This window comes from Sorex fumeus, unplaced genomic scaffold (assembly GCF_029834395.1).
Source record: "Sorex fumeus unplaced genomic scaffold, SorFum_2.1 ptg000013l, whole genome shotgun sequence".
NCBI lineage: Eukaryota > Metazoa > Chordata > Mammalia > Eulipotyphla > Soricidae > Sorex > Sorex fumeus.
Genome location: NW_026606070.1, coordinates 18,750,870 through 18,773,883, shown reverse-complemented (window position 1 = coordinate 18,773,883; position 23,014 = coordinate 18,750,870). Strand labels below are relative to the sequence as shown.

At 39.2% G+C, this 23,014-nt stretch overlaps 1 protein-coding gene across 2 annotated transcripts in view; it reads left to right on the top strand.

Annotated features, from left to right (window-relative positions):
* STAP1 (signal transducing adaptor family member 1) overlaps nt 1-22,065 on the top strand; it is a 43,644-nt gene extending 21,579 nt beyond the window's left edge. Inside the window, exons 4-9 of one of the 2 annotated variants that reach the window (XM_056111433.1) lie at nt 3,999-4,055; nt 7,313-7,482; nt 9,514-9,642; nt 14,961-15,030; nt 19,236-19,332; nt 21,267-22,065. In XM_056111433.1, coding sequence (XP_055967408.1) covers nt 3,999-4,055; nt 7,313-7,482; nt 9,514-9,642; nt 14,961-15,030; nt 19,236-19,325 — 516 coding nt within the window. In that variant the 3' untranslated portion in view covers nt 19,326-19,332; nt 21,267-22,065. The remainder of the gene's footprint in view (nt 1-3,998; nt 4,056-7,312; nt 7,483-9,513; nt 9,643-14,960; nt 15,031-19,235; nt 19,333-21,266) is intronic. The other variant, XM_056111434.1, reaches the window with a different exon arrangement.
* The last annotated feature ends 949 nt before the right edge of the window (nt 22,066-23,014 follow it).

Here is a 23,014-nt window from a genome sequence, read left to right as displayed (position 1 = left end):
AAGGAATTATTTTTCATTGTTGGTGAGAAAGCCAACTAGTCGAGCCTTTCTGGAGAAGAATATGGACATTCCTCAAAAAAACTAGAAAGTGAGCTCACATTTGACCAAGCAATACCACTTTGGGGAATATACCCTGGCAGCCCAAAAACACAACAGCAGAAACACTATCTGCACTTCTATATTCATCGCAGCACTAGTCACAGTAGCTGCAATCTGAAAACAACCTGAGAGCCTGAAGACAGAGGGATGGATAAAGGAATGATGGCACATTTACACAATGAATGCTAATGCAGCTGTCAGGAAAAATGAAGTCATGAAATTTGAGGGAAAAAGAAAAATTAAGACAACAGAGACTGAGACAGAGACAGAGACAGAGACAGACCAAGACAGAGACAGAGACCAAGACCGAGGAGGAAGAAAAGTGCCTGCACAGAGGCAGGCTGTGGGGTGGAGGGTGGGAGGGAACCTGGGGACTCTGGTGGTGGGAAATGTACACTGGTGGAGGGATGGTCCTGGCATACTATTTGACTGAAACCTAATCATGAACAGCTTTGTAAGGGTCTATCTCACAGTGATTCAATACAAAAAGTAAAAAAACAGACAAAAAAAAAAACCCTTTGATGTACAAGTCATTTTACTTAGAATTTAGTAATTTAGTATTTAGTATGCTAAGCCTGGGCTGTCCAATCTACATTCTCTGGGGGCTCCTTAGATGATCTGACACTGGTTAAGAGCACTGGATTGGATCAGTGCCTATGTTTGAATTCTGGAAGTTTTGTTCATTATCTGTGTGCTCATAGGCAAATCACCTAACCTCTTTGTGCCTTAGGGTTTTTTTTCACCCTAAAAGCAGTCTTCTTATTGAGACTCATCTGAATAATATTAAAATTGTAATGCCATTTCCCTACCGTAACCTCTAAAAACATGCCCAGTCTTTCTTAGGTAGAGTTTTTTTTAACTGATTGAAATCTTAATTAAAAAAATTATTGAACCACTGTGAATTACCAACTTACAAAGCTATTCATGGTTGAGGTTACGGTGTGCAATGTTAATGTTCAACAATCCCCTCCACCAATGTCCCTAGTTTCCCTCCCAGCCCTGGACCTGTCTCTGGCTGGCATTTCTCCTTTTTAGTTTTTTTCTTAAATTATAGTGGTTTGCAGCACTGTCACTGAACGCACATCACTTTATCTCCTTTCAGCACCCAGTTCCCATCCAAACTGAACACTTCCGCCTATCACTGTAGGTCCCTTCCCTGTCCAAACCCCTGTATCCCCACTGTGGTAAGTTTCCTACAAAGGACCAATTCTCCTTTTTTTCTATTGATTCTATTGTTTCTCCTTTATTTCTATTGTCTTTCATGGAAAAAGTTTTATTTTCCCATTTATTTCCTTCCGATACCGTAAAATTTACTATTGTGCTTTCTATTATTTCTTGCTAGACCCTAAATTCCAGGAGAATGAGGGTTTCTGTTTTGTTCCTGTTGAAAATTAATACCCAAACGTCTAAAATAGTGCTTAGCACTTAGAGACATTGAGTACATGCTAAATGAAAAAAAAACCCGCAAAATTAAATTAACATTTTCAGAGTTGCCATGCCACAAATGTGTCTGTCAAGTGATTAGAACAGTCACTAATGCTTATAAGCACTTAACGAATGTTGGTTGTTTTACTGATATTTAAAAGTAAGAATTGTAACCTGATGGTCCAAGAATTTTTGGGGGGGGGGGCAACTGAGTTCAAATGTGGGTGCATAACACCTTCCATGCAGAAGAATGACGAGATGGGGGACCACAAACTGATGCTCAAAACGGCCTGTTTAAGTGCAGAGCTGCTAGCATGCTTATAGAATATCTGGGGCAGTTTGAGGTGCAGGAATGCAAGTAGGTGTCATTGATCATTTACAGAGGTAAAGCATTTCTTAATCCTCCAAATGTGGGGATTAACTCAAAGAGATTCTGTCTCCCGGGGACATATATATTGCCTTTATTCTTTCCTTTAGTTGTACATATTGTCCTCCCGTTGTTCATCGATTTGCTCGAGCAGGCCCAGTAACGTCTCCATTGTGAGACTTCTTGTCACTGTGTTTGGCATATTGAATTCTCTCGGTAGCTTGCCAGGCTCTCCGAGAGGGGCGGAGGAATCGAACCCTACTCAGCTGGGCTGGCTGCGCACAAGGCAAACGTTCTACCGCTGTGCGGAGTGAGAGCACAGTTGTACATATTAAACAGTTATTAATACTTGCAGTTATTTGGATAAACACAGTAAGACATATAGATTCCCAAACTTAGTTCTCTGGGCTCCGAAGGCAAGCAAGGCTTTTACTATAAATCCCAGACTAAGTCCTCAGGTCGATTCATCTTTACCTTCCCTGAGGAGTCCTGCCTCTTAAGTCATAATGGTTTTCATCAAGACTGCTTTTATGCTTTCTAGACTATCCCATCTCTATGCCAGGATAGCTTTGTTGCTTTCCCTGGATCCATCCCAATCCCACAGCGGGACCTCCCTTTGTGGGGTGTTAGGAACTACGGCAACCAAAGTCTGAGTAAAGTAATTATGATGGATGTCTGGGAGTAGATATATTTCAGAGTCAATCAACTCCCAAATGTTAGGAGCATAGCATTTATGGTCTTTCTGTGTTTAAGCAAAGAACACTGCTCTTTAGTGAAAAATGAAAAGGCTAAAGGGGAAATAAAAATGCAAGTAATTAACGATAAATACAAAGTCCAGAATCAGCTAAGTAACCAAGCCTGATTTGGGGAATTGCAAAGCACAAAGGAAAGGTTAAAGATAAACTCAAAGGATTAGGGGTACTTATAAGAACACTGTAAGCTTCTCTGGAGAGGGAGGTAAAGGGGAAATTCCTTGGTGAAGCCTAAAACACTTAGGGTTAATATCCAACATGCCATATCCATTGGTGCTCAGGCCATACTCGGGCTGTACACTAAAGAGTCCCTGGCAGGTTAGGGGACCATACAAGGTCCTGGAGATGAAATGTGATGAGCCACCCGGCCCCTGTACTAGAGTATAGTATGAATACTAGCTCTTTGTCCCCTGATTGACCCAGATTTAAAGATGGTCAATTAGAGGAGTAACCATCAGTTGACATATTCAGACATGTGTGTTAACATTTAAATTTTGGGTGTTAAGTATCTTTGTGAAGTTAAAACTTACACAAAAGGTTAAAGCTATTTCTGCATTCTGAAAATATAAAATGGCATTCAAACACAAGTTGTTTATTTATTTATTTATTTTTGCTCTTTGGGATCACTCCTGGCTCTGCACTCAGGAATTACTCCTGGCGGTGCTCAGGGGACCATATGGGATGCTGGGAATCGAACATCGAACCCAGGTCGGCTTCGTGCAAGACAAATGCCCTACTGGCTGTGCTATTTCTCCAGTCCCCATGAGTTGTTTCTTTGAGTTGAATTTTTTTTTTTTTTTTGCTTTTTGTTTTTTGTTTTTGGTTACACCCAGCAGTGCTCAGGGCTTACTTCTGGCTTTGTGTTCAGGGATGACTCCTGCCAGGCTCTGAGGACCATATGAGATGTCGGGGATGAAACTGGGGTTGGCCCCCACAAGGCAAATGCCTACTTGCTCTACCATAGCTCTGGCCCCCAGGAGCTGATTTCAGTTTGCTTTAGAAACTATAATACTTTCAAGCTTTTACTTTTACTCTTTTTTTTTTTTTTTTTTGGTTACACTCAGGGCTTTTTCCTGGCCCTACCAGGACAATTTGCAGTGCCTGGGATGGAACCCACGTCAGCCACATGCAAAACATCTTAACCCCCTCTTCTGTATCTCCTGCCCCTACAATACGTTTAAAATAACACGTTTAATAGAGGAAGTGTCACTCTTGCTTGGTCTTGATGGCTTTCATAATTTTAAGTTTAGAAAGCAACCACATGAAATTCTAAAGTCATTTGAAACTGATAAACGTACTAGCATTCATAATTTGTGTTTTCTTTTTTGTGTTTGTTTTTTTGTCTTCCTCTTTAGACAGAGAACACAGAAAGTGGGGAAGAATGGAGAGGCTTTATTCTCACAGTTACAGAGGTAGGTAGGATATTACTTTTGATTGGATTAATTAATTTGAAGATATTTGCTGAATACTTACTATGAGCCATGCAGAGTAAAGGGGTTGAAGGTCCAGCACTTGAAAAATACATATATAAATCCTTAAATTTACTCATGAAATCTCTACTTTTATCAGGTAGATGAAAAGAAAGCAAGCAAGTAAGTAGGTCAAAATAATTTCATATTGTGATAATTGTTAGGAAGAAACAATACAATGTAACATGCTAGCTGTAAAAATAAAGTTCCCACAGAGATCACTTTTATTTTTATCATTTTGATAGTTTTCTTTTGCAAATTCCAATATTTGTAGCCTTTAGAGCAGCTTCTAAAATACTTTTATACAATTCCTTTCCCAGTCATTTACTATATATTAATAAAAATTAAATGAGATAATTTTATGAATAACACAGGCAATATAATAGGAGAAACAACCAGAATTTTTATTATTTTGGTGGTTGGGCCATACTAGCTATGCCTCGAGTTTGGTTTACCCTGACAGTGGGTTAAGGGATTACTCGTGGTGGTGCTGAGAGATTATATTGAGCCATTAAGCTTGAACAGGGTCAGCCACACTCAAGGCAAGTACCTTACCCACTGTAGTAACTCTTGCACCCCTTGAGACCATCAGAATTATATCATCTTGAAACATTTGTTTCCTGAACCTTAACATAATGAAGGTATGCATATCTACATAACTTTGTGTCAATTTACCTGCTGCAAATACTAAGAGCTACACCTATAGTGAACTGTTGTAGCAAGATAGTTATTATTTTAAATGAAGCCACTTTAGGGCTGGAGCCATAGTACATCATGGGCACCAGGCTTGTATTGCATGTGGTTCCCTGAGCACTGTCAGGAATGATCCCTGAGCACAGAACCTTAATAGGAATTTGAGAAATACTAGACTCAAGTATGTAATCACATAGATGACTAGAAATCTGTGTGTCTCTCTCTCGTCACCTGTGTTCAGTGGTCTCGGGCCACTTCCCCACCCAGGATGGCTAGTGCCATGGGCGGATGAAGGAGGAAATGAGGGTCGGGCTAGTTGGTGATCAGTTGCGGTTTATTCCATTCTCCCCATACACCTGCTCCAATCTCACTAAGCCCCTCATTCTAGTCTCACTGTGCCTCTCATTCCCGTCTCCTTTCTCTCTCGTTCATCTCTCCACCCTCCCACTCACTGCCTTGGTCTCTCTCTAGTCTCTCACCAACTCCCCGCATTGGGGATAGCAACCAGACCCAGGTTCAGTAGCACAATCAATATATGAAAGCCCTCCGCTCAAGGGCGAAAGGCCACTTAGGGATTTCTTCCTTTCCTTAGTCCAATGATTAATATGTTAAGTCTACTTCTTAATATTAGTTACTTTGTATGGACACAGTAAGAGATACATTAAGCTCGTAGGGTGGCTCTCCTGGGGACATCTTGCTATAGATCTCAGACTACAGTGCTCAGGCCAGATTAATCTTCCCTAACCCTAGCAGAGTCCTAATCTAGTTGTTACATTTTGGATCATGACAGAATTTGTCCATGACCATTCTCTTAACTTATAGTTAAGCATTACGGTGCTTCAGTCTGGCCCATTTTGATGCCAGGGTAGTTCACAGCTTGCCCTGGGTTCATCCAGTCCCTTGTCAGGACCCTGTTTTATGGGTTCTAGGAATTAAGGGCAATTGAGGGAGGCTTAAGTCAAGAGAACAGATGCCTCAGAGTGAATACCTTTCGGAGTCCACTAACTCCCAAGTTACAAATGCATATAGCATTAACTGTCTTCCTGTGTCTTTACAAAAAGGACATTGCTCTGAATTAACTATGCAAAGAACTTAAGGAGAAGAGAAAAGCAATATTTACAGGTTAACAGAGTCTGATTGGGAGGTAAAGGTGATTGACTGGTTGGGGAAGCAGAGCACAAAGAAAGTGGCTTCAAATAAACACAGAGAAATGGGAGCACAATGATGTGAGTAACCCAATAAACTTAAGCTCCCTGTGGCAAGGCCGAAAGGACAAACCAATGTTATCCTACATTCAATTAAAGAATTCAGGTGGTGCTTGTAAATGAACTGAATTAAGAAACGTTGTTTACCATTAACATTTATCAACATACTCATGGCCATATCAGCATAGGAAGTCACTCAATTTCAAAGACAGTACTTGAAATGGTTTTAAAAAATATTCTAATAGGCAGAGAACAGAATCATAATGTGTGAATGTAAGTCTGTAATCCACTTATAATTACAGAAATACAGCCCTGTGATGCTGATTCTTTGATGAATGGCTCCATCCCAGTACCATGTTGCACACAGTTGGCTGTGCTCATTCTAGGCTACCAATAGAGCTAGGCTTCTTGCAGGTGTTCTGGGAACTTCCTGTCAGTGAGAAGACAAATGAGGTTTGTTGTTACTTGAATTATCTTGTAGTGTAAGATGGGTATATTTTGTTGCGGAGCCATTTCTTAGGAGTTTCAGCACATGGTACTGATTTTGATTAGCTTTCTAAAATTAAAAAAAAAATAACATATTTTGTTTTGTTTGGGGCCACACCTGGTGGTGTTCAGGGGAAACTTCTGCTTTGTGCTCAGGGGTCACTCACAGCAGTGCTCAGAGGTGCAGAGGAGAGTGAGGGTCAGTTTAATACAAAGCAAGCACCTCAACCCCATACTGTTGCTCTGGACCCTAATTTTGTTTTATTATTGTAGTTTAGGTACCATGTTTACAATAGTGTCTACAGTTTTGATGTAGTTACTGCACCTTGCTATCACCAAAATTTCCAGAATTTTCTGTTGCTTCTAGTTCACCTCTCATTCCCCACAACCAGCTCCCTCCAGTTTGGTGTTCTGTTTGTAATCCAAGGCCAATGGTTTATTGTCACTTGATACTGTCTATTCCATTGTTTTGTTTCTCTTTATCATAGATGAGTGAAATCACCTGGTATTTGTCCCTCTTTATGACTTATTTTGCCTAGCATGATAGCCTCCACTTCCTTCCAAGTTGCAGTGAACTTTAAGATTTTATCTTTTTCTTTCAGCCGCAAAGTATTACATTACTAGTTAGTTTTGAAGCTGTTTTAGACACCCACCCTACACCCAATCCTCTATTTGTGATTCTACCCATCCATATTTCTCAGGTAAACAAAGGGCTTTAGGACCAGAAGGAATTCATTCACTAAATTAAAATTACTTGCTAAAATCACTCCTTTTTGCTGTTTTTTTTTCTTTGCCTTCTACATTAATTGATTTCAGTTGGCAGTTCCCCAAAATGTGTCTCTCCTTCCTGGACAAGTAATTAGACTTCATGAAGTCCTAGAGAGAGAGAAGAAAAGGAGGATTGGGACAGAGTGGTCAAGTACATCTCTGAAAAATGAGAAGCAACCAATTGAAGATTATGTGGATGTATTGAGCCCTATGCCAGTGTGAGTACTTAAAATCTCTAGTTTATTGAATTGTAAATATTAATTTCTAATTATCAAGGGGCTAGTCACTAACCTTATGAAACCAGGGACAAGAAGCTGTCTCATAGATAGGCAGCGATTTATTTCAAAATGCATGCCACATGTTTCCTCTCCCATATCATGATTAACAAAATGTGAAATGCAGATTTAAGCCAACTCTATTACCACACAGGAAATCCCCTCCACCCACACATTTTGACTTAAGTAGCTGTTCTTTCCAAAGCTCAAACTAAATAAAAACTGCTGTCAAGAGGGGAGGAAAAGATGGTTTTTTCACCATGCAACCATATGATTGGCTGCTTTTCTATTTGAAAATTATACCCAGAGAATTTTAAATACCTGAATATTTTCCCTAATTTTATGGTCGATCAGTTCAGTCTTTGGGCTTTGAGCAGCCCCTGTGTACGTAAGGGAGGTTCATAGAAAAATGAAGAGGTACAGCACATGCTGAATTCAGTGGTTTTTTATATTTATTTTTTCTTACATTGTTGAAAGTGTGACAAAGATTATAAGCTCTTTCAGCCCCTTAGAACCTTGTCAATAATGTTTGCTTCTATATTTCTGATAGCAGGTTGTAATGTACATTCCACTTGTACCACAGTCTCTAAAACCTGTCCACCATCATTGTTAGCTGGAGCAGTGGCATCTGGTGAAGCAACAGTTTAAAAATCACACAGATTGCTTCTTTTTCTCAATAGAACAAAGAATATATACTTATGTTCTATAGATAAATAGGAAGGTTGAAATGATTTCTCATCTCCTCACTCTGATACTGACTGTAATATTTTGGTAGATAGCATATCTTGCTACATTTTTAAAGCTATATAGCTCATTGGCTACTATAATACTATGAAAATAAGATCGCCTGTATTACACTTTTGGCACACATTAAGACCAACCATGCCATCAGTGCTGTGTTATTCGAAAAGAGTGAGCTTAGATTCATTTAAGTATCAATTGTTTAAAACATGAACCATATAAGAAAAGCATAGATAGAGATGTGTTGTATTTCTTAAGAGAAAGCAGTCAAGAGTCTGAGAGATAGTATGGGAAATCAAAGCACATGCTACACATGCACCTAGCACCAGTTTGATCTCTGACACCACATCTCTGATCCCTGTAGCATTGCCTGAGCAGCATCCCTGGAGGAGCACTGCATCCTCATGCCCTAGCATCCAGCAACCATCCTGGCTGATTAAGAATCAACAGGTGAATGCTGCTTGGGATACCTCCTTCTGCCCCTTCAAAGGAAAAAACAAGTATTATTTATAACTCAAGACTGAAGATTCTTATGTTAGATTTTAGTGGCAGTAGTATATTTTTCAAGTCCCTTTTGGTTAGAGGCATTGAAGGGATTGGGGAAAGAGGCATAAGCGTAGTTGTAGCACATACTTGTAATAACAGTACACAATAATAATGTGATTGTAAGAATACGGCTGGAAAACGAGGGTAGGAGGGATACTAAATAGTGCCCAGGTGAACTGGGGTCCACTTTGGATACTTGGACAAGTGTTCAATGCAAGAACTCAAAGAAGAAAAACTGTTTGTGTCCTCCAGGTCTAGGAGTTTGGGGACCCTTAGGGAACACCTGAGGGTACTCAGGGCCTTGAGGGCTGCACCCATCAGTGCTCTGGGGACTACATGGTGTCAAGGACACAACCTGCTTGATTAAATCTAACTCCCATACTAAATCCCTGACCTGATAAAACTGGAATTTTATGGTCATCGAGTAATTCTTTAAAGTTCTTTAAACATTTTTCAAGTAATGAAATTTACTAGTTAAAGAACACCTTTTATTTTCTTTTGAGGTCACACCCAGCAATGCTCAGGGGTTACTCCTGACTCTGCACTCAGGAATTACTCCTCATGGTGCTTGGGGGACCATCAGGAATGCCGGGATTGAATCCAGGTCGGCTGCATGCAAGGCAAATGCCCTACCCGCTGTACTATCACTTCAGTCCCACATTTTCCCTTTTAATCTCTCCTCTGTAGATGCTTTTATTCAGTCTCCCGAAAAGAAGCAACTGAGATGCTGGAGAAGAACCCTTCCTTGGGAAACATGATTCTGAGGCCTGGCAGCGACAGTAAAAACTACTCCATCACTATCAGACAGGAGACAGAGTATGTTTAATTAAAATCATGTAGAATTAGTAACAGTATCACCCTACTTTAGAAAGCACAAGAAATGCTAGCAATTTGATGGGATTAACTATATGAACAAAAGAACAGATAGAATGTTTATGAGCAATGCTAAAGATTGAGCCAATGCTAATATTTTCAAGTAGGGAAGAAGAATAAGCAATTTAACTCTGAATAGTTTGTTTATTTGTTAATTTCAACAAATATCTGTCAAGCAACTACTGTTGACCTAGTATTGTTCTAGTTATTGCAGACACAGTTGTTAAGAAAGCAACATCCTTGCTTTAAAAAATTTCATTTTTGTAAGGAGACACAGGATAAATACACAAAAATGTACTTTTTTCTGGGATCCGTGGTGGTGGGAAATGGGCACTGGTGAAGGGATGGGTATTTGATCGTTGTATAATTGAAACTCAGCACAAAATTTGTAAGTCTACAACTGTACCTCATGGTGTCTCACTAATAAAAATTAAAAAAAAGAAAAAAATTTTTTAAAAATGTACTTTTTTGATTTTTAATTTCAACCCTTTATTATTATTTTTTTTATTAGTGAAACACCATGAGGTACAGTTATAGACTTACAAATTTTAGTGGTACTACATGGAAAGTATCATGTTAAGTGAAATGAGTCAGAAAGAACGGGATAGACACAGAATTTATCAATATTTGCACCAGAACAACCTAGATAGCAGGTATATAAATCAAGAGGAAAGAGAAGGCTTAGTTTGTTCAAGAAATATAAAGGTCACTAATACTGAAGAATGGCCAAAGAGAAAGTGATAGAAAATAAGATTCCAGAGAAGACTGATCTCTCTAAGTCATCTAAACCTTCTTGTGATTTCATGATGTTTTTCTGTTAAGTGAATGCTAATGTTTGGAGTTATGACTTTTCAACTAGTAGATAAAATGTGATAATCAATTTAGAATTTAGTTGGTTATCTTGAAACAAACCCAAGTGAAGTAGAAATTATGACTGCCACCAAATGTCAATTGCATTTGGAAAAATTCTTCAGAGAAAAACAGATTTTTCTATTAAATGTATCTGGTATAAAAATATTGTGTCTTTTCAGGGTTTAGGAACTTGAGTAGCACTGCACTGTACCACTGTCCTCCCATTGTTCATCTATTTGCTCGAGCAGGCACCAGTAATGTCTCACAACAAATAGTGAGACTTGTTGTTATTGTTTTTGACATATTGAATACATCACCGGTAGCTTGCCAGGCTTTGCTGTGCAGGCGAGATACTCTCGGTAGCTTGCTGGGCTCTCCGAGAGGGGTGGAGGAATCAAACCCAGGTCAGCCACGTGCAAGGCAAGCACCCTACCTGCTGTGCTATTGCTCTAGCCCAGGAACTTGAGTGTCACCAAAAAATAGAATATTTTTAAACTTTACTGTCACTTTTAAAATGAGTTTATGCAGTGAAAATTTAATTTCCAGATCTTCTAATACAACACTGAATCTAACTGCTTGAAAGCAAATTAGATCACACAAGAGAGTGATCTAATTTTTAATTTTTTATTCAGAACGTCCTTTTCTAGGTTGGATTGAATGTTGAATGCATTCGTGCATGAATCCTGTGCTATTCTTCTACATTATGTGAATAATCTGATATTTAATGGGATAAAATCTAAAATGTAATCCCCCTTGCTCCCAAAGTCATATTTAGAAAGCAAGGAGGTAGAATAGCCCACTGGAGCAGCCTGAAGTTGTTGCAGTAAGTCAGCTTATTTAGATTTTGAAAAATAGTTTATGCCTGGAAGTGACTAAGGAAATATTTACTTGTTACTGAACGCATTTTTATGCACCTTTTCTATGATGGTATGAATTGTTATATGTTTTCTAATGCCTCAAAACAGGTCTTCTATACTGCATGAATACTATCTGTGCTTGAGACCACTTAAATTTAAAGGGTATCATTTATAGAGAATATTTGAATGTTAGCTCGCGGAATTGGGGTTTATAAAGCTTGTTGAAAGGCTTTGGTCAGAAGCCTGTTTTGACTTTGTCAGAAGTCTAGACTTTGTGAGAAGTCTAGGAAACACCTGCTTAACCCACAAAACCAATGCATTCTCTTACAGGTTGTAGGAGAAAAGTTCAGTCATGAAAGTCAGATAATTTGTGTCTGGCAAAACACTAGCTTAAAAGGTTATTTATAAAGCAATCTTGAAAGTAAAATGATCTCCATCTGTTAATCAGTCAGCTGTGGGAGGGAATATTATAGTTCCCAGGAAGAAACAAAAGCCCTTTCATTGCCAAAATACAAGTGACTCCTCTTGAGGTGAATGATTATTCTCCTTTACCCAGTCCAGTGATGTGTGACTTTATAGCTTACTTCGGTTTTATTGAAACTGTTATGGCTACATTTCAAGTTAGTGCTGTAAATGCTTTGTAAAGTCGTTAGACAAGGAGTCTGTAGAAAATATTTATCCCCAAACACATTGTTTTGTAAATATTGGGGTCAGAAGCTAGCAAAAATATTTACTTACATAATAATATTTATTGTTTATTACGGGAGTGTGTATTACCCTCACCCCAATGGCAGTTTACTACTTTTTTGAGGTCATAATCAGAAAACCTCAATAGAACACTTTTATAGATTCCCCTTTTCTCTTTATTCCTTTGTAAAAACAACCAAATATGAAATAAAAAAACAAATGTTAAATATAAGCGTGAAAGGCGTGGTGACTAGTTGTTTTTGTTACCTATTTTTTGCTTTAGAACTTAGTTCATTAGTCAAAAGTTCCTACAGACCCCGTTATGATTGCCAACTTTCTTTCCCTGCTTTACCATGAATGTTGACAATAGTGATGATGATGATGATGATGATGATGATGATGATGATGATGGTGATGATGGTGATGATGGTGATGACTATTACTGACACAGTCATTGCCCCGCTTACAGGTTACCATGCCGGGTGCTCTGTTGAAAGTTAGGAACAATGCAAACAGACAATATTTCTCATGTTTTTATTTTTGTTTGGGGCCACATCTTGAGGTGATTATGACTACTACTAGTTCTGTGCTTGGGGGTAGCTGCTGGCATGATGAACAGAAGAGGGGCTGGCAGGGGATCATACATTGCTGGGAATCAAACTTGGGTCTTCTGCACGCAAAGTGTATACTATTGTACTCTCTTTGGCTTTATATTTTGCAAATGAAGAAGGTAAGATTCACAGAAAGCATTAAGTGCTTAAATTACTTAAGCTCATTTGCTCGAGCGGGCCCAGTAACGTCTCCGTCATGAGACTTGTTACTGTGTTTGGCATATCGGATACGTCATGGGGAGCTTGCCAGGCTCTGCCGTGCAGGCCTGAGAGAATAAATGTGTGGGCAAACCATTTCCACAAATACGGGTTAGCCGAGTCCAACATCGCCTGAAGAGGACGGCCCGCCACGATCAAGGGAGATTCCTTCCTTATTATTATTTAAGCATGTGCACAAATTACTAAAAAATAGTTATTATTGAAAGTTTGTGCCAGGCACTGTAATAAGGACTTCTCAAATATTCAGAATGTTTCATGAAAGGCACTGCAATCTTTGTCTCATAGGAATTTGAACATTGATCTTTCTATTTAAAAAGACATGCCCTTCAAGATTTCTGTCTTCCAATATTTATTTCATTGTATTACAGACATTTAATTTGAATGTGCAGGAGTTTTCAAAAGTAACTGCATACTCATAAGGTTGTTTATGGTCGGGGAAATGATGAAAATAGAACCTGTCACCCCAAGGAGGGTGTTTGTGAAACTGCCTCTGTCCAGAGATGTTTCCCTTACCTGTAGGTTTCTGAACATTCGGTATTAATTACATTTCTTCCTTTTTCTTTTAGATGGAAAGGGTTGCTTAGGTTTTGTCCTGTGTTTTTAAAGTAAAGTTTTAGAATAAGCTATTACAATGACTTTATTAGCTGTTTTCAAGCTACTCTGAGACAGGATAACATGCTAATATAGAGAAAATTTGGATAAGGTGGTGGACCAGCAGAGAGCCCTTTGAATAGAAGTATAGTTCAGTGCTAGGGAAATGTGACCTGGAAATGAAGAGATAAGTGATGAAAAAGGCCCTCTGGCAGTTTAACCGATGTTGGTTAAGATAGCCACTGTGTTCAACATGTCAAATTACTTGGCTTTTCAAAAAAAAAAAAAAAGTCAGCACAGTGCTGTTAACCTTTCAGCATTGTAAGTCTTTATTTAAACACTTTTGCCACATAAATCAAGTGAATTCGAGACAATCCTAATGTTTAAAGCTAAGTGGCATGGAGACTGACTTCTGCTGTTAGTAAAAATTAAATTAAATTTTATGGGCCAGAGTGGCAGTATACAAGTAGTGCACTTGCTTTGCACACCTCTGACCTGGATTCAGTCCCCTGCTGCCCAAAGCCCTGATGGGGGTGAGCCCTGAGCACAGTCAGGAAGCTCTGAGCACCAATAGGAGTGACCCAAAATAATGGCAATAATAAAATAATAACAATAAAAATTGAGGTGCATGTGTTTCTTGTACTTACACAATTCACAGTCAAATTACCATGTTACAGTACTAATTCAGAGTGCTATAACACTATAAAAGAGAAAGACATTAAAATTCATCTGCTATACTTACATTCCCACTACTCAATATTTTTTCCACATCTCTAAATGAGTTGATATCCAAGCTGTGGTTTATGAGCTAGCAGGACGATTGGACAAAAACAGGGGTAATATGTAGTTTTCTTATTTAATATAGAGAATATATATTAGATTTGTGAATGCCCACATAAAATTTATGTTGTCTACTTTGTTGTCATTAGAAAAAATTAGAGGGGCTCGAGTGATAGCACAGCAGGTAGGGTGTTTACTTGCACATGGTCGAGCCGGGTTCGATTCCCAGCATCCCATATGGTCCTCTGAGTACCGCCAGGAGTAACTCCTGAGTGCAGAGCCAGGAGTAACCCCTGTGCATCGCCGGCTGTGATCCAAAAAGCAACAAACAAACAAACAAAAAACTAGATATTAATTTCTGCCTGAAAGTTTTCAGTTTTTTATTTTATTATATTTTTTCTTCACTTTCACCCACTTAGTGACCCAGGGTTCCTATAGACCTAAGTGTATAGGTTCCCTACTTCCAACAGAGACAGAAAACTGGTAAAGTAGGGGGAAAAAGCAACTAATTTGTGTATTTGTGTGTTGGGAGGGCAGCTGGGACAACATACAATCATGGGAACATTAAGTTTGCTATGCAGGTGGTATTTTATATGCACCTTAATTTAATTTTACCCAACTGTATGATCAAATGGAAATTATCTTTTTCTTTCTTCATTTCTAGTACGCCAAGAATCAAGCACTACAAAGTGATGAGTTCAGGGAAAAGCTACACTATCGAATTGGAAAAACCTGTAAGTAGTGAATGCTTGTTGTTGATTTTTTTCTTGCTTCTTCCCACTCGTATCTTATATGATACATAGGCAAGGTTGGGAAGCAGGCTTCTTGCCTACGAATCTTGTGCTAATGAAAAAGGAAAAACAGTCATTCAAGGAGCCCAGGTGGCAGCAACCTGGGTAAGAACTGAGATGCAAGAGCAGGCAGGCGGAGAGAGTAAGATTATCTGTTGAAAATTATTCCCACTTTTTCTCTGCCTATCTTCTTGGCTATTACTGCTTTAAGGAGAAGGATTTTTCTTAAGCATTTACTTTTCATCCTCCTATTCCAAGTATTTCTGTTTTTATTTCAGGTGGGGGCACATTTTGCAAATACCTAGTCCTTAAACATGTGCCAAGCTTAAATTCAGAAATCCCACTCAGTACCAATAGTGACAAAGGGATTTTCTTTCTGGCATGTAACTCTTCCACCTCACTGACTTACAATGGTGTTAATAATTTAACTACTAGATAATTGTGTGAGGTACAGAGCTAAGTACTTTACATATGCCATCTGATTTCATCCTCAATGATTTTTTTTTTTGTTTTTCGGCTTTTTGGGTCACACCCAGTGATGCTCAGGGGTTACTCCTGGCTTTGCACTCAGGAATAACTTCTTGAGGTGCTCGGGTGGCCATATGGGATGCTGGGGATAGAACCCAGGTTGGTCGCTTGCAAGGCAAATGCCCTCCCTTTCCACTGTACTATTGCTCCAGTTCCCATCTTGCTCAATGTTTTAAAGGTAATGCCTATTATACAGAAAGGAAAACTGCTGTTTATACTAGTCTCAGAAAATGAAAATATATTAAACATGAGCTCTGTTCGGGAATCCTTAACGGAATCTGATTTAAGACTTGGTAGTAAGAAGGACCAGGGAAGTGATACAGAAGTAGCATGAAGGTATTGATATGGCTTCTCGAAAGTTGAGCTTCTAGTTCAACTTTGCTGCTCCAGTCTTAGACTTGATCAAACAGACTTGAAGGGATGATAAAAGACCACAAGGTTGCATTTCTTGTGCTTGGATCATAACCTCAACAGTGCACTAGGGGCATTTGTCAAGAGCAAGGCAGCTGCTGATTCATATCACTCCACTTATAACTTGGCTGTAAGCACTTTTCAGAACTTTCTGTTCTTATGCTTGTACCTAACTGGAATTTTTTAAGCAATCTGTGAAAAAGGGAAAAGAATCTACTTGGGGATAAGAGATCACCCTTGACCCTAGATTATAAAAATGAGGACAGGAAAGGGAATAAACAGGATGGGGGTTTGGTGAGTTAGAAGAAATAAATGGGGGGCTGGGGCAATAGCACAGCTGGTAGGGCATTTGTCTTGCACGTGGCCAACCAGGGTTTGACTCCCAGCATCCCCATATGGTCCCCCGAGCACACCACCAGGAGTAATTTCTGAGTGAAGAGCCAGGAGAAACCCCTGTGCATCGCTGGGTGTGACCCAAAAAGCAAAAAATAAAAGTAAATAAATACATAAAAATAGAAGAAATGAATGGGCAGTAACAGTGGTAGGGTCAGGAGCCTGGAGTATATCGGTGATGTAGCCATGTGATATGTGTATATATCTAAACTACAAAGCCAACAACACTGTAAGCATCAGAGTCAAACTACAACAACCAAACTGAAAAACGTGCCTGTCAAGGAGACAGATGGGGGGTGGAGGGGGGGGGGGGTTGGAAGGAAACTTGAGGACACTGATGGAGGGAAATTGACACTGGTGATGGATGTGATATTAGGACATCGTACACGTAAACAGCTAACATTAAAAAAAAAGAGTTAATGCGAAAAAATTAAAAAAAACTTCTAATAAAGGAAAGAAAGAATTAGAATGTCAAAAAATAATCTAAGTAGCCAAATACGGGAAGAAATGGTTCGGGGAGAGTGTACCTCTGCAGGTGGTACTCTTCTACTTGTCCATGGTCTGAACAGCTCTGATACCATTCACATAGCACAACCCTACTCCCCAACCAAGGATGTGTTTTGAATATTCTTCGTCATCTTCAAGTTTAATTGGGTTTACCCAGTTTAAACTCAATTGCTCGTAGGAAAAGGTTTAGGTGGCAGTAACTAACATAACTACATCCTAAATCTAGTAAATTATCCTGAGTAAATTATGATGAGATACTAAAATGCTAGATTTTCAAGCTCTAAAGTCCTTTGGCTTCAAGCAGAAATAATCTATGGCTAAAACGGATTTATTTAAAGAAAACAGGAAGTAGAGTGGCTGAAAGGCTATAGCCAAAACCTTCATGGATTCTAAGTAGTTACAGATTTCCCCAGTATCTAAAAAGCAGAGTATTCCTACAATATCTTTTTTTTCCCTGCTTTTGGGGTCACACCCGGCGATGTACAGGGGTTATTCCTTGTTCATGCACTCAGGAATTACTCTTGGCGGTGCTCGGGGGACCATAAGGGATGCTGGGAATTGAACCTGAGTCGGCCGTGTGCAAGGCAAATGCCCTACTCGCTGTGCTATCACTCCAGTCCAGGACATAATAAGAGCAGAAATAATATGATAAATACATACATGCATCAACTAGTTGATGAGACAGAGACTAAAAGTGCCATTTACTACTAAAGGTGAACACTACCTCTAGAATGCAGTTAAGCATGCTAAGTTGCACTTTTTGCCTAAAAGCAGAAATTCTCTTTGCATTTCTTTTGCTTAGCAAGATCAGATACTAATCTAGGTATTTCATGAAAGGAAAGTGGAGAAACATGCATTTTTGAAAAGCTGAAACCTCTACTTGTGGTAAGTCACATCTGATTAGGACAGTGCTCTCTTCTTCCTCCATCCTCTACTTAGGCTTTCCTAAGAGACTGAGAGTGACCACCAAGCAGAGCCTGGTGCAGACATCAAGTTCACACTGCTGGGTGTGGCCCAAATGCCTCCAAAAAGGGGTGGGGGGGGAAGGTATTTCAAATCTATTTGGATTTAATTAAAACAAGTTTTTGGCCCTAGAAATTTAGAAGGGAAACAACTTTGGCTAGGGTAGCATTAGAATTTGATCTGCCATTTGACCCAGCTATAGCACTCCTGGGAATATATCCCAGAGAGGCAAAAAGGTATAGTCGAAGTGACATCTGCAATTGTTTGTTCATTGCAGCACTCTTTACAATAGCCAGAATCTGGAAAAAACCTGAGTGCCCAAGAACAGATGACTGGTTAAAGAAACTTTGGTACATTTACACAATGGAGTACTATGTAGCTGTTAGAAAAGATGAAGTTATGAAATTTACATACAAGTGGTACTACATGGAAAGTATCATGTTAAGTGAAATGAGTCAGAAAGAGCGGGATAGACACAGAAAGATTGCATTCATCTGGGGAACATAAAGCAACAAAAAGGGAGAGTAACACCCAGGAATGGCTGAGATTAGTACCAGGAATTTTGCTCCATGAATGGAAGGCCAGCCACAGGCTCTAGGTGAAAAGGAAGCTCAGATAGAGAAGAGAGCACCAAATAAAGGGTGTTGTGAGGACCCTCCCAGGGTGGGAGAATCACGCTGAAAGTAGTCTATAGACCAAACATGATTGCCACTCAATGCCTCTCTTGCAAAACACAGTACCCAAAAGAAGAGAGAGAGAACAAGGGGGAATACCCTGCCACAGAGGCAGGATGGGACGGCGGGGGGGATGAGGGGGGGGGTGCTGGGACCCGTGGGGATGGATGACGGGCACTGGTGGAGGGATGGGCACTTGATCATTGTATATATAACTGAAACCCAAGCGCAGAATTTGTGGGCCTATAACTGTGCCTCATGGTTTTTCACGAATAAAAAAAAAGAAAAAAAAAACAAAACAAAACAAAAACAAAAAAAATAAAATTTATTAAACATTAAAAAAAAAATTCCAAGAAGTCACTGTCGGGCTTAACTCAGTCACATTCCCCTGGAAAACTGGGAAAGAGTAGGGCCCCTAATTATTGTCCACCAAAATGTATTCAGTAGAAAAGGGGTACTTCTTGAACAGGGATTCAGATATGATCATGAAGAAGAAATGAAATTCAGGGATAGGCAAAACCTTTACTATTCAGTAAGCCATCTAGGTGAGATATTAAGGATTTTCTGGAGGTCAAAAAATGTGCAATTATTTCTATTAAATTTCAGTTGAGATTTCTATTACTCTGTCTTTATACTGGTGTCACTTAACCTTCTCTCTCTCTCTTCACACAGATAACTCTCCCAAACCTCTTCAGTGTCATTGATTATTTTGTGAAGGAAACACGAGGAAATTTACGACCATTTATATATTCATCCGATTAAATCTTTGGTATGTTCTTCACTTTGTTGTGTTATGGGAAGAAAAAAAAGTCAATAAACCTTGTATGTGATTTGTAATACTAACCAGATAGAACTATAGTTCAGCAAATCATTTGCCACTGACTGTGAAAATGAGACTATCAATATCCTGATGAATGGTTAATGGGCCTATTCTAGAGAATAAATATTCTGAAGCATATAATGTTTGGTTACACAAATTTCCTTGGTTTTATCAAACAAGTTCAGAGAAAAGAAGAAAACCCTACTAATAGAAAGTTATAGAAGCCAAATGAGTCATTTAATGGTATGGTCTATCAACAATGCTAGAGACTCCAGACAAACTGAAATGCAGGAAGGGCTGCAGAGATGGGTCAAACAGGTTGAGCACATGCCTGGAGTAGCTCCTGAGCACTGTGGGGTGAAGCTCCCAAATAGAACAAGTAAATAAAACAGGGGAATTAATTACTCCCCCAGGGGTGTGTGTGTGTGTGTGTGTGTGTGTGTGTGTGTGTGTGTGTGTGAAAGCCTGGATTTCCTAGCAATGTTAAAAAAAATCACCAAATTATGGCAATTGGTAATTAGATAAATTGAGAACAGGTTTCATTTCAGTCAGAGTCAGGAGTGCAAAAAACAAAACAAAAGCTTAGTGAGAAGCTGAGTGCAACTATAGTCTAGTCTTGCTGCAAAATTCATAGGGTGGCTTGTTTATAAATTATCAATTATTTCAAAGAGTGATAGGAGACTTTAAACTGTGCACGGGACTCTGTGGCTGCACAGTTCTCATGCTTATGAAACGAGGCCTGTCAGTTTTGGGCCAGAGACAGGGCAGGGCAGTCTGGTTGTGATTTTTTCCATCCTTTGAAACAATCCTTGAAACTTATGGCCATTGACAAGCTGGAAAAAGAGATGATATATCCAATTTAGACCCTGGAACTAGTGAACAAGATAATGCAGTTGCCTGGTAAACAGCCAATAGCACAGGCTTTCCTAAGAGACTGAGAGTGACCACCAAGCAGAGCCTGGTGCAGACATCAAGGACTGCTGGGTGTGGCCCAAATGCCTCCATAAAGGGGTGGGGGGGGGGGAAGGTATTTCAAATCTATTTGGATTTAATTAAAACAAGTTTTTGGCCCTAGAAATTTAGAAGGGAAACAACTTTGGCTAGGGTAGCATTTAAAAATCCAGATAAACATGGCTAAGAAACTTGTGATAATTTAAAAACTTAATTGGAAGGAACATTTTTTTTTGGTGTGGGTATGTGTGTGGGTGTGTGTGTGTGTGTGTGTGTGTGTGTGTGTGTGTGTGTGTGTGGTGTAGGCACAACCAACTGGTCAGAACTTACTCCTGGTGCTGTTCTAAGGGGTCACGTCTAGTGGTGGATAGGGTGCTGGGAATTGAACCCAGGTTGGATACATGCAAGGCAAGCACCTGATCTACTGTACTATCTCTCCAAGCCCAATCCAAATTTAAGAAATTATCTGTTTCTCACTTTGTGTAGGAATCACATGCATACTCAGTACAGAAAACATCTGTGAACACTTAGCTTGCCTGAAAATTCTAGTAGTTATCAATTAGTGACTTGTGAGGTAGCAGTTTGTTTGGTTAGCTTTCGGTGAGAATTCTTCTTCTAATATAGTCAGGAACATCCCATCCTTTAACTTCTGCACGTTAATCCAATTTCTGGCTTTGAAATAACAAAATCCATTCAATAACCACAATGTCCCCTTTCTTTCCCCTTGTCTGTTATAAAGATTATTATTGGCCCTTTCGTCTCATTTTTGACTTCTATATTCTCATTTCTGACAGCTCTCTTAAAATAGCACAAGAGATGAACTCAGATAGATAGGGCCATCATAATATACTACTTGCAAAGACAAAAAAACCATGTAATACAAATCTTAAGGAATAAGCTATTAATATGCTTTCACCCTCTTTTTTCCTCAGAGACCAAAGGATTTCCTGGAACATCCTCAAAACAAAAAGTGAGAGATGGGAATTGAATATAAATTGCCTCCTGGATAAATAGAATGTCGGTCATCTAATACTTGCACAAATAGTATTAGTATTAATCCATATGAGTATTTGAGTATTAGTACTACTTTAATGATAAATACTAATTAATACTGGGTAGCAAATTATCTCCAAAAATGATGGTTAAATCAATAGTCATTTTACTTAATCAGCATTTTTCACATCAGCAATCTTGATTTGATTTGACTGGGCCGTTCTTGCTGCCCTTGACATGATAGTAACCAGTTTATGGCTTGACTGGGCCTGGACAGACCAAGATGGCCTCATCCACATAGCTGGTGCTAGTGGCTCTTGAATAGCAGAACAAATCTCTTCTAGTCTTTGGGATTAGCCCTCACTCATGCACTAGAAATTTTCAAACTGCAGGTGAAAAAGGTTGTTGCATACTGTTGGGCTAGAAATTTATAATGTTAAAGCCGATGCACTAGAAAACTTATTACAGAAGCTGTGAATAGGATAATTCAGTTTATGTCTTAAATATTGTATCTGCATTTCTCTTTAAAATTATGTTAATAAATATGCTAATGTTAATATTTAATATTAACAAAACATTTTGACAGTCAAGCTACAAAACGTTCTATTACCTCAGAAAATAGTTTTTTCTTCCTTTGTAATCAATTCTACTTTTCACCCACATTCTCTGGCCTTCAGTTCTAGAATTTTGCTCTTTCCAGAATGATTTTTCATAATATTTTATAAATAAAATCTCAGTACAAAATCTTTTGACTCTTTTCTTTTACTTATCATAGTGTCTAGATTTACATAAGCATGGTTTGTATTACTAGCTCACTTTTTTTTTTGTTTTTGCTTTTTTGGGTCACACCTGGTGATGCACAGCATCTACTCCTGGCTCTGCACTCAGGAATTACCCCTGGCGGTGCTCAGGGGATCATATGGGATGCTGGGAATCAAACCCGGGTTGGCTATGTACAAAGCAAATGCCCTACCTGCTGTGCTATTGCTCCAGCCCCGTTAGCTCACTTATTAACTGATTAGTATTTTAACCTTTGAAGGTATCAGTACTGATTCAACTTTTGCAAAGTGCTTACATTTTGTAATTATTAAGCTACATATTTATTAACATATTTTTGTGCTTAGTCTTCACTTTAGTAAGGTATCTAGAGATAATTGGTCTGTCTGACTTCATAAGATGGTCAAGTATTTTCTAAATTGGTCCTACCATTTTACACCTCTACATCAGTGTGTTTGAGGGCTGGAGCAATAGTACAGCAGGTAGGGCGTTTGCCTTGCACGCGGCCAACCTGCCGACCTGAGTTCGATTCCTCCGCCCCTCTCGGAGAGTCCAGCAAGCTACTGAGAGTATCTTGCCTGTAGGATAACACTCTTTTGTCCTTCCTCAGGTAGCTTAGGTTTGTCAGGTCACACCCATCTAAGAACACTGAACTTGTATTGTAAGCAATGTCCTTTCTGTGTGGACACAGGAAGACAGTTAATATTATGCTTTGTAACTTGGGAGTTGATTGATTCCGAATAATATTTACTCCTGGGCATCTGATTTCTTGACTCAGGTGCCCTTAGTTCCTAGCACCCCAAAAGCAGGGTCCCGACGAGGGACTGAATGGACCCAGGGCAAGCAGTGAGCTACCCTGGCATCAAAATGGGCCAGGCCAAAGAGCCACGATACTCAACTATAAGTTGAG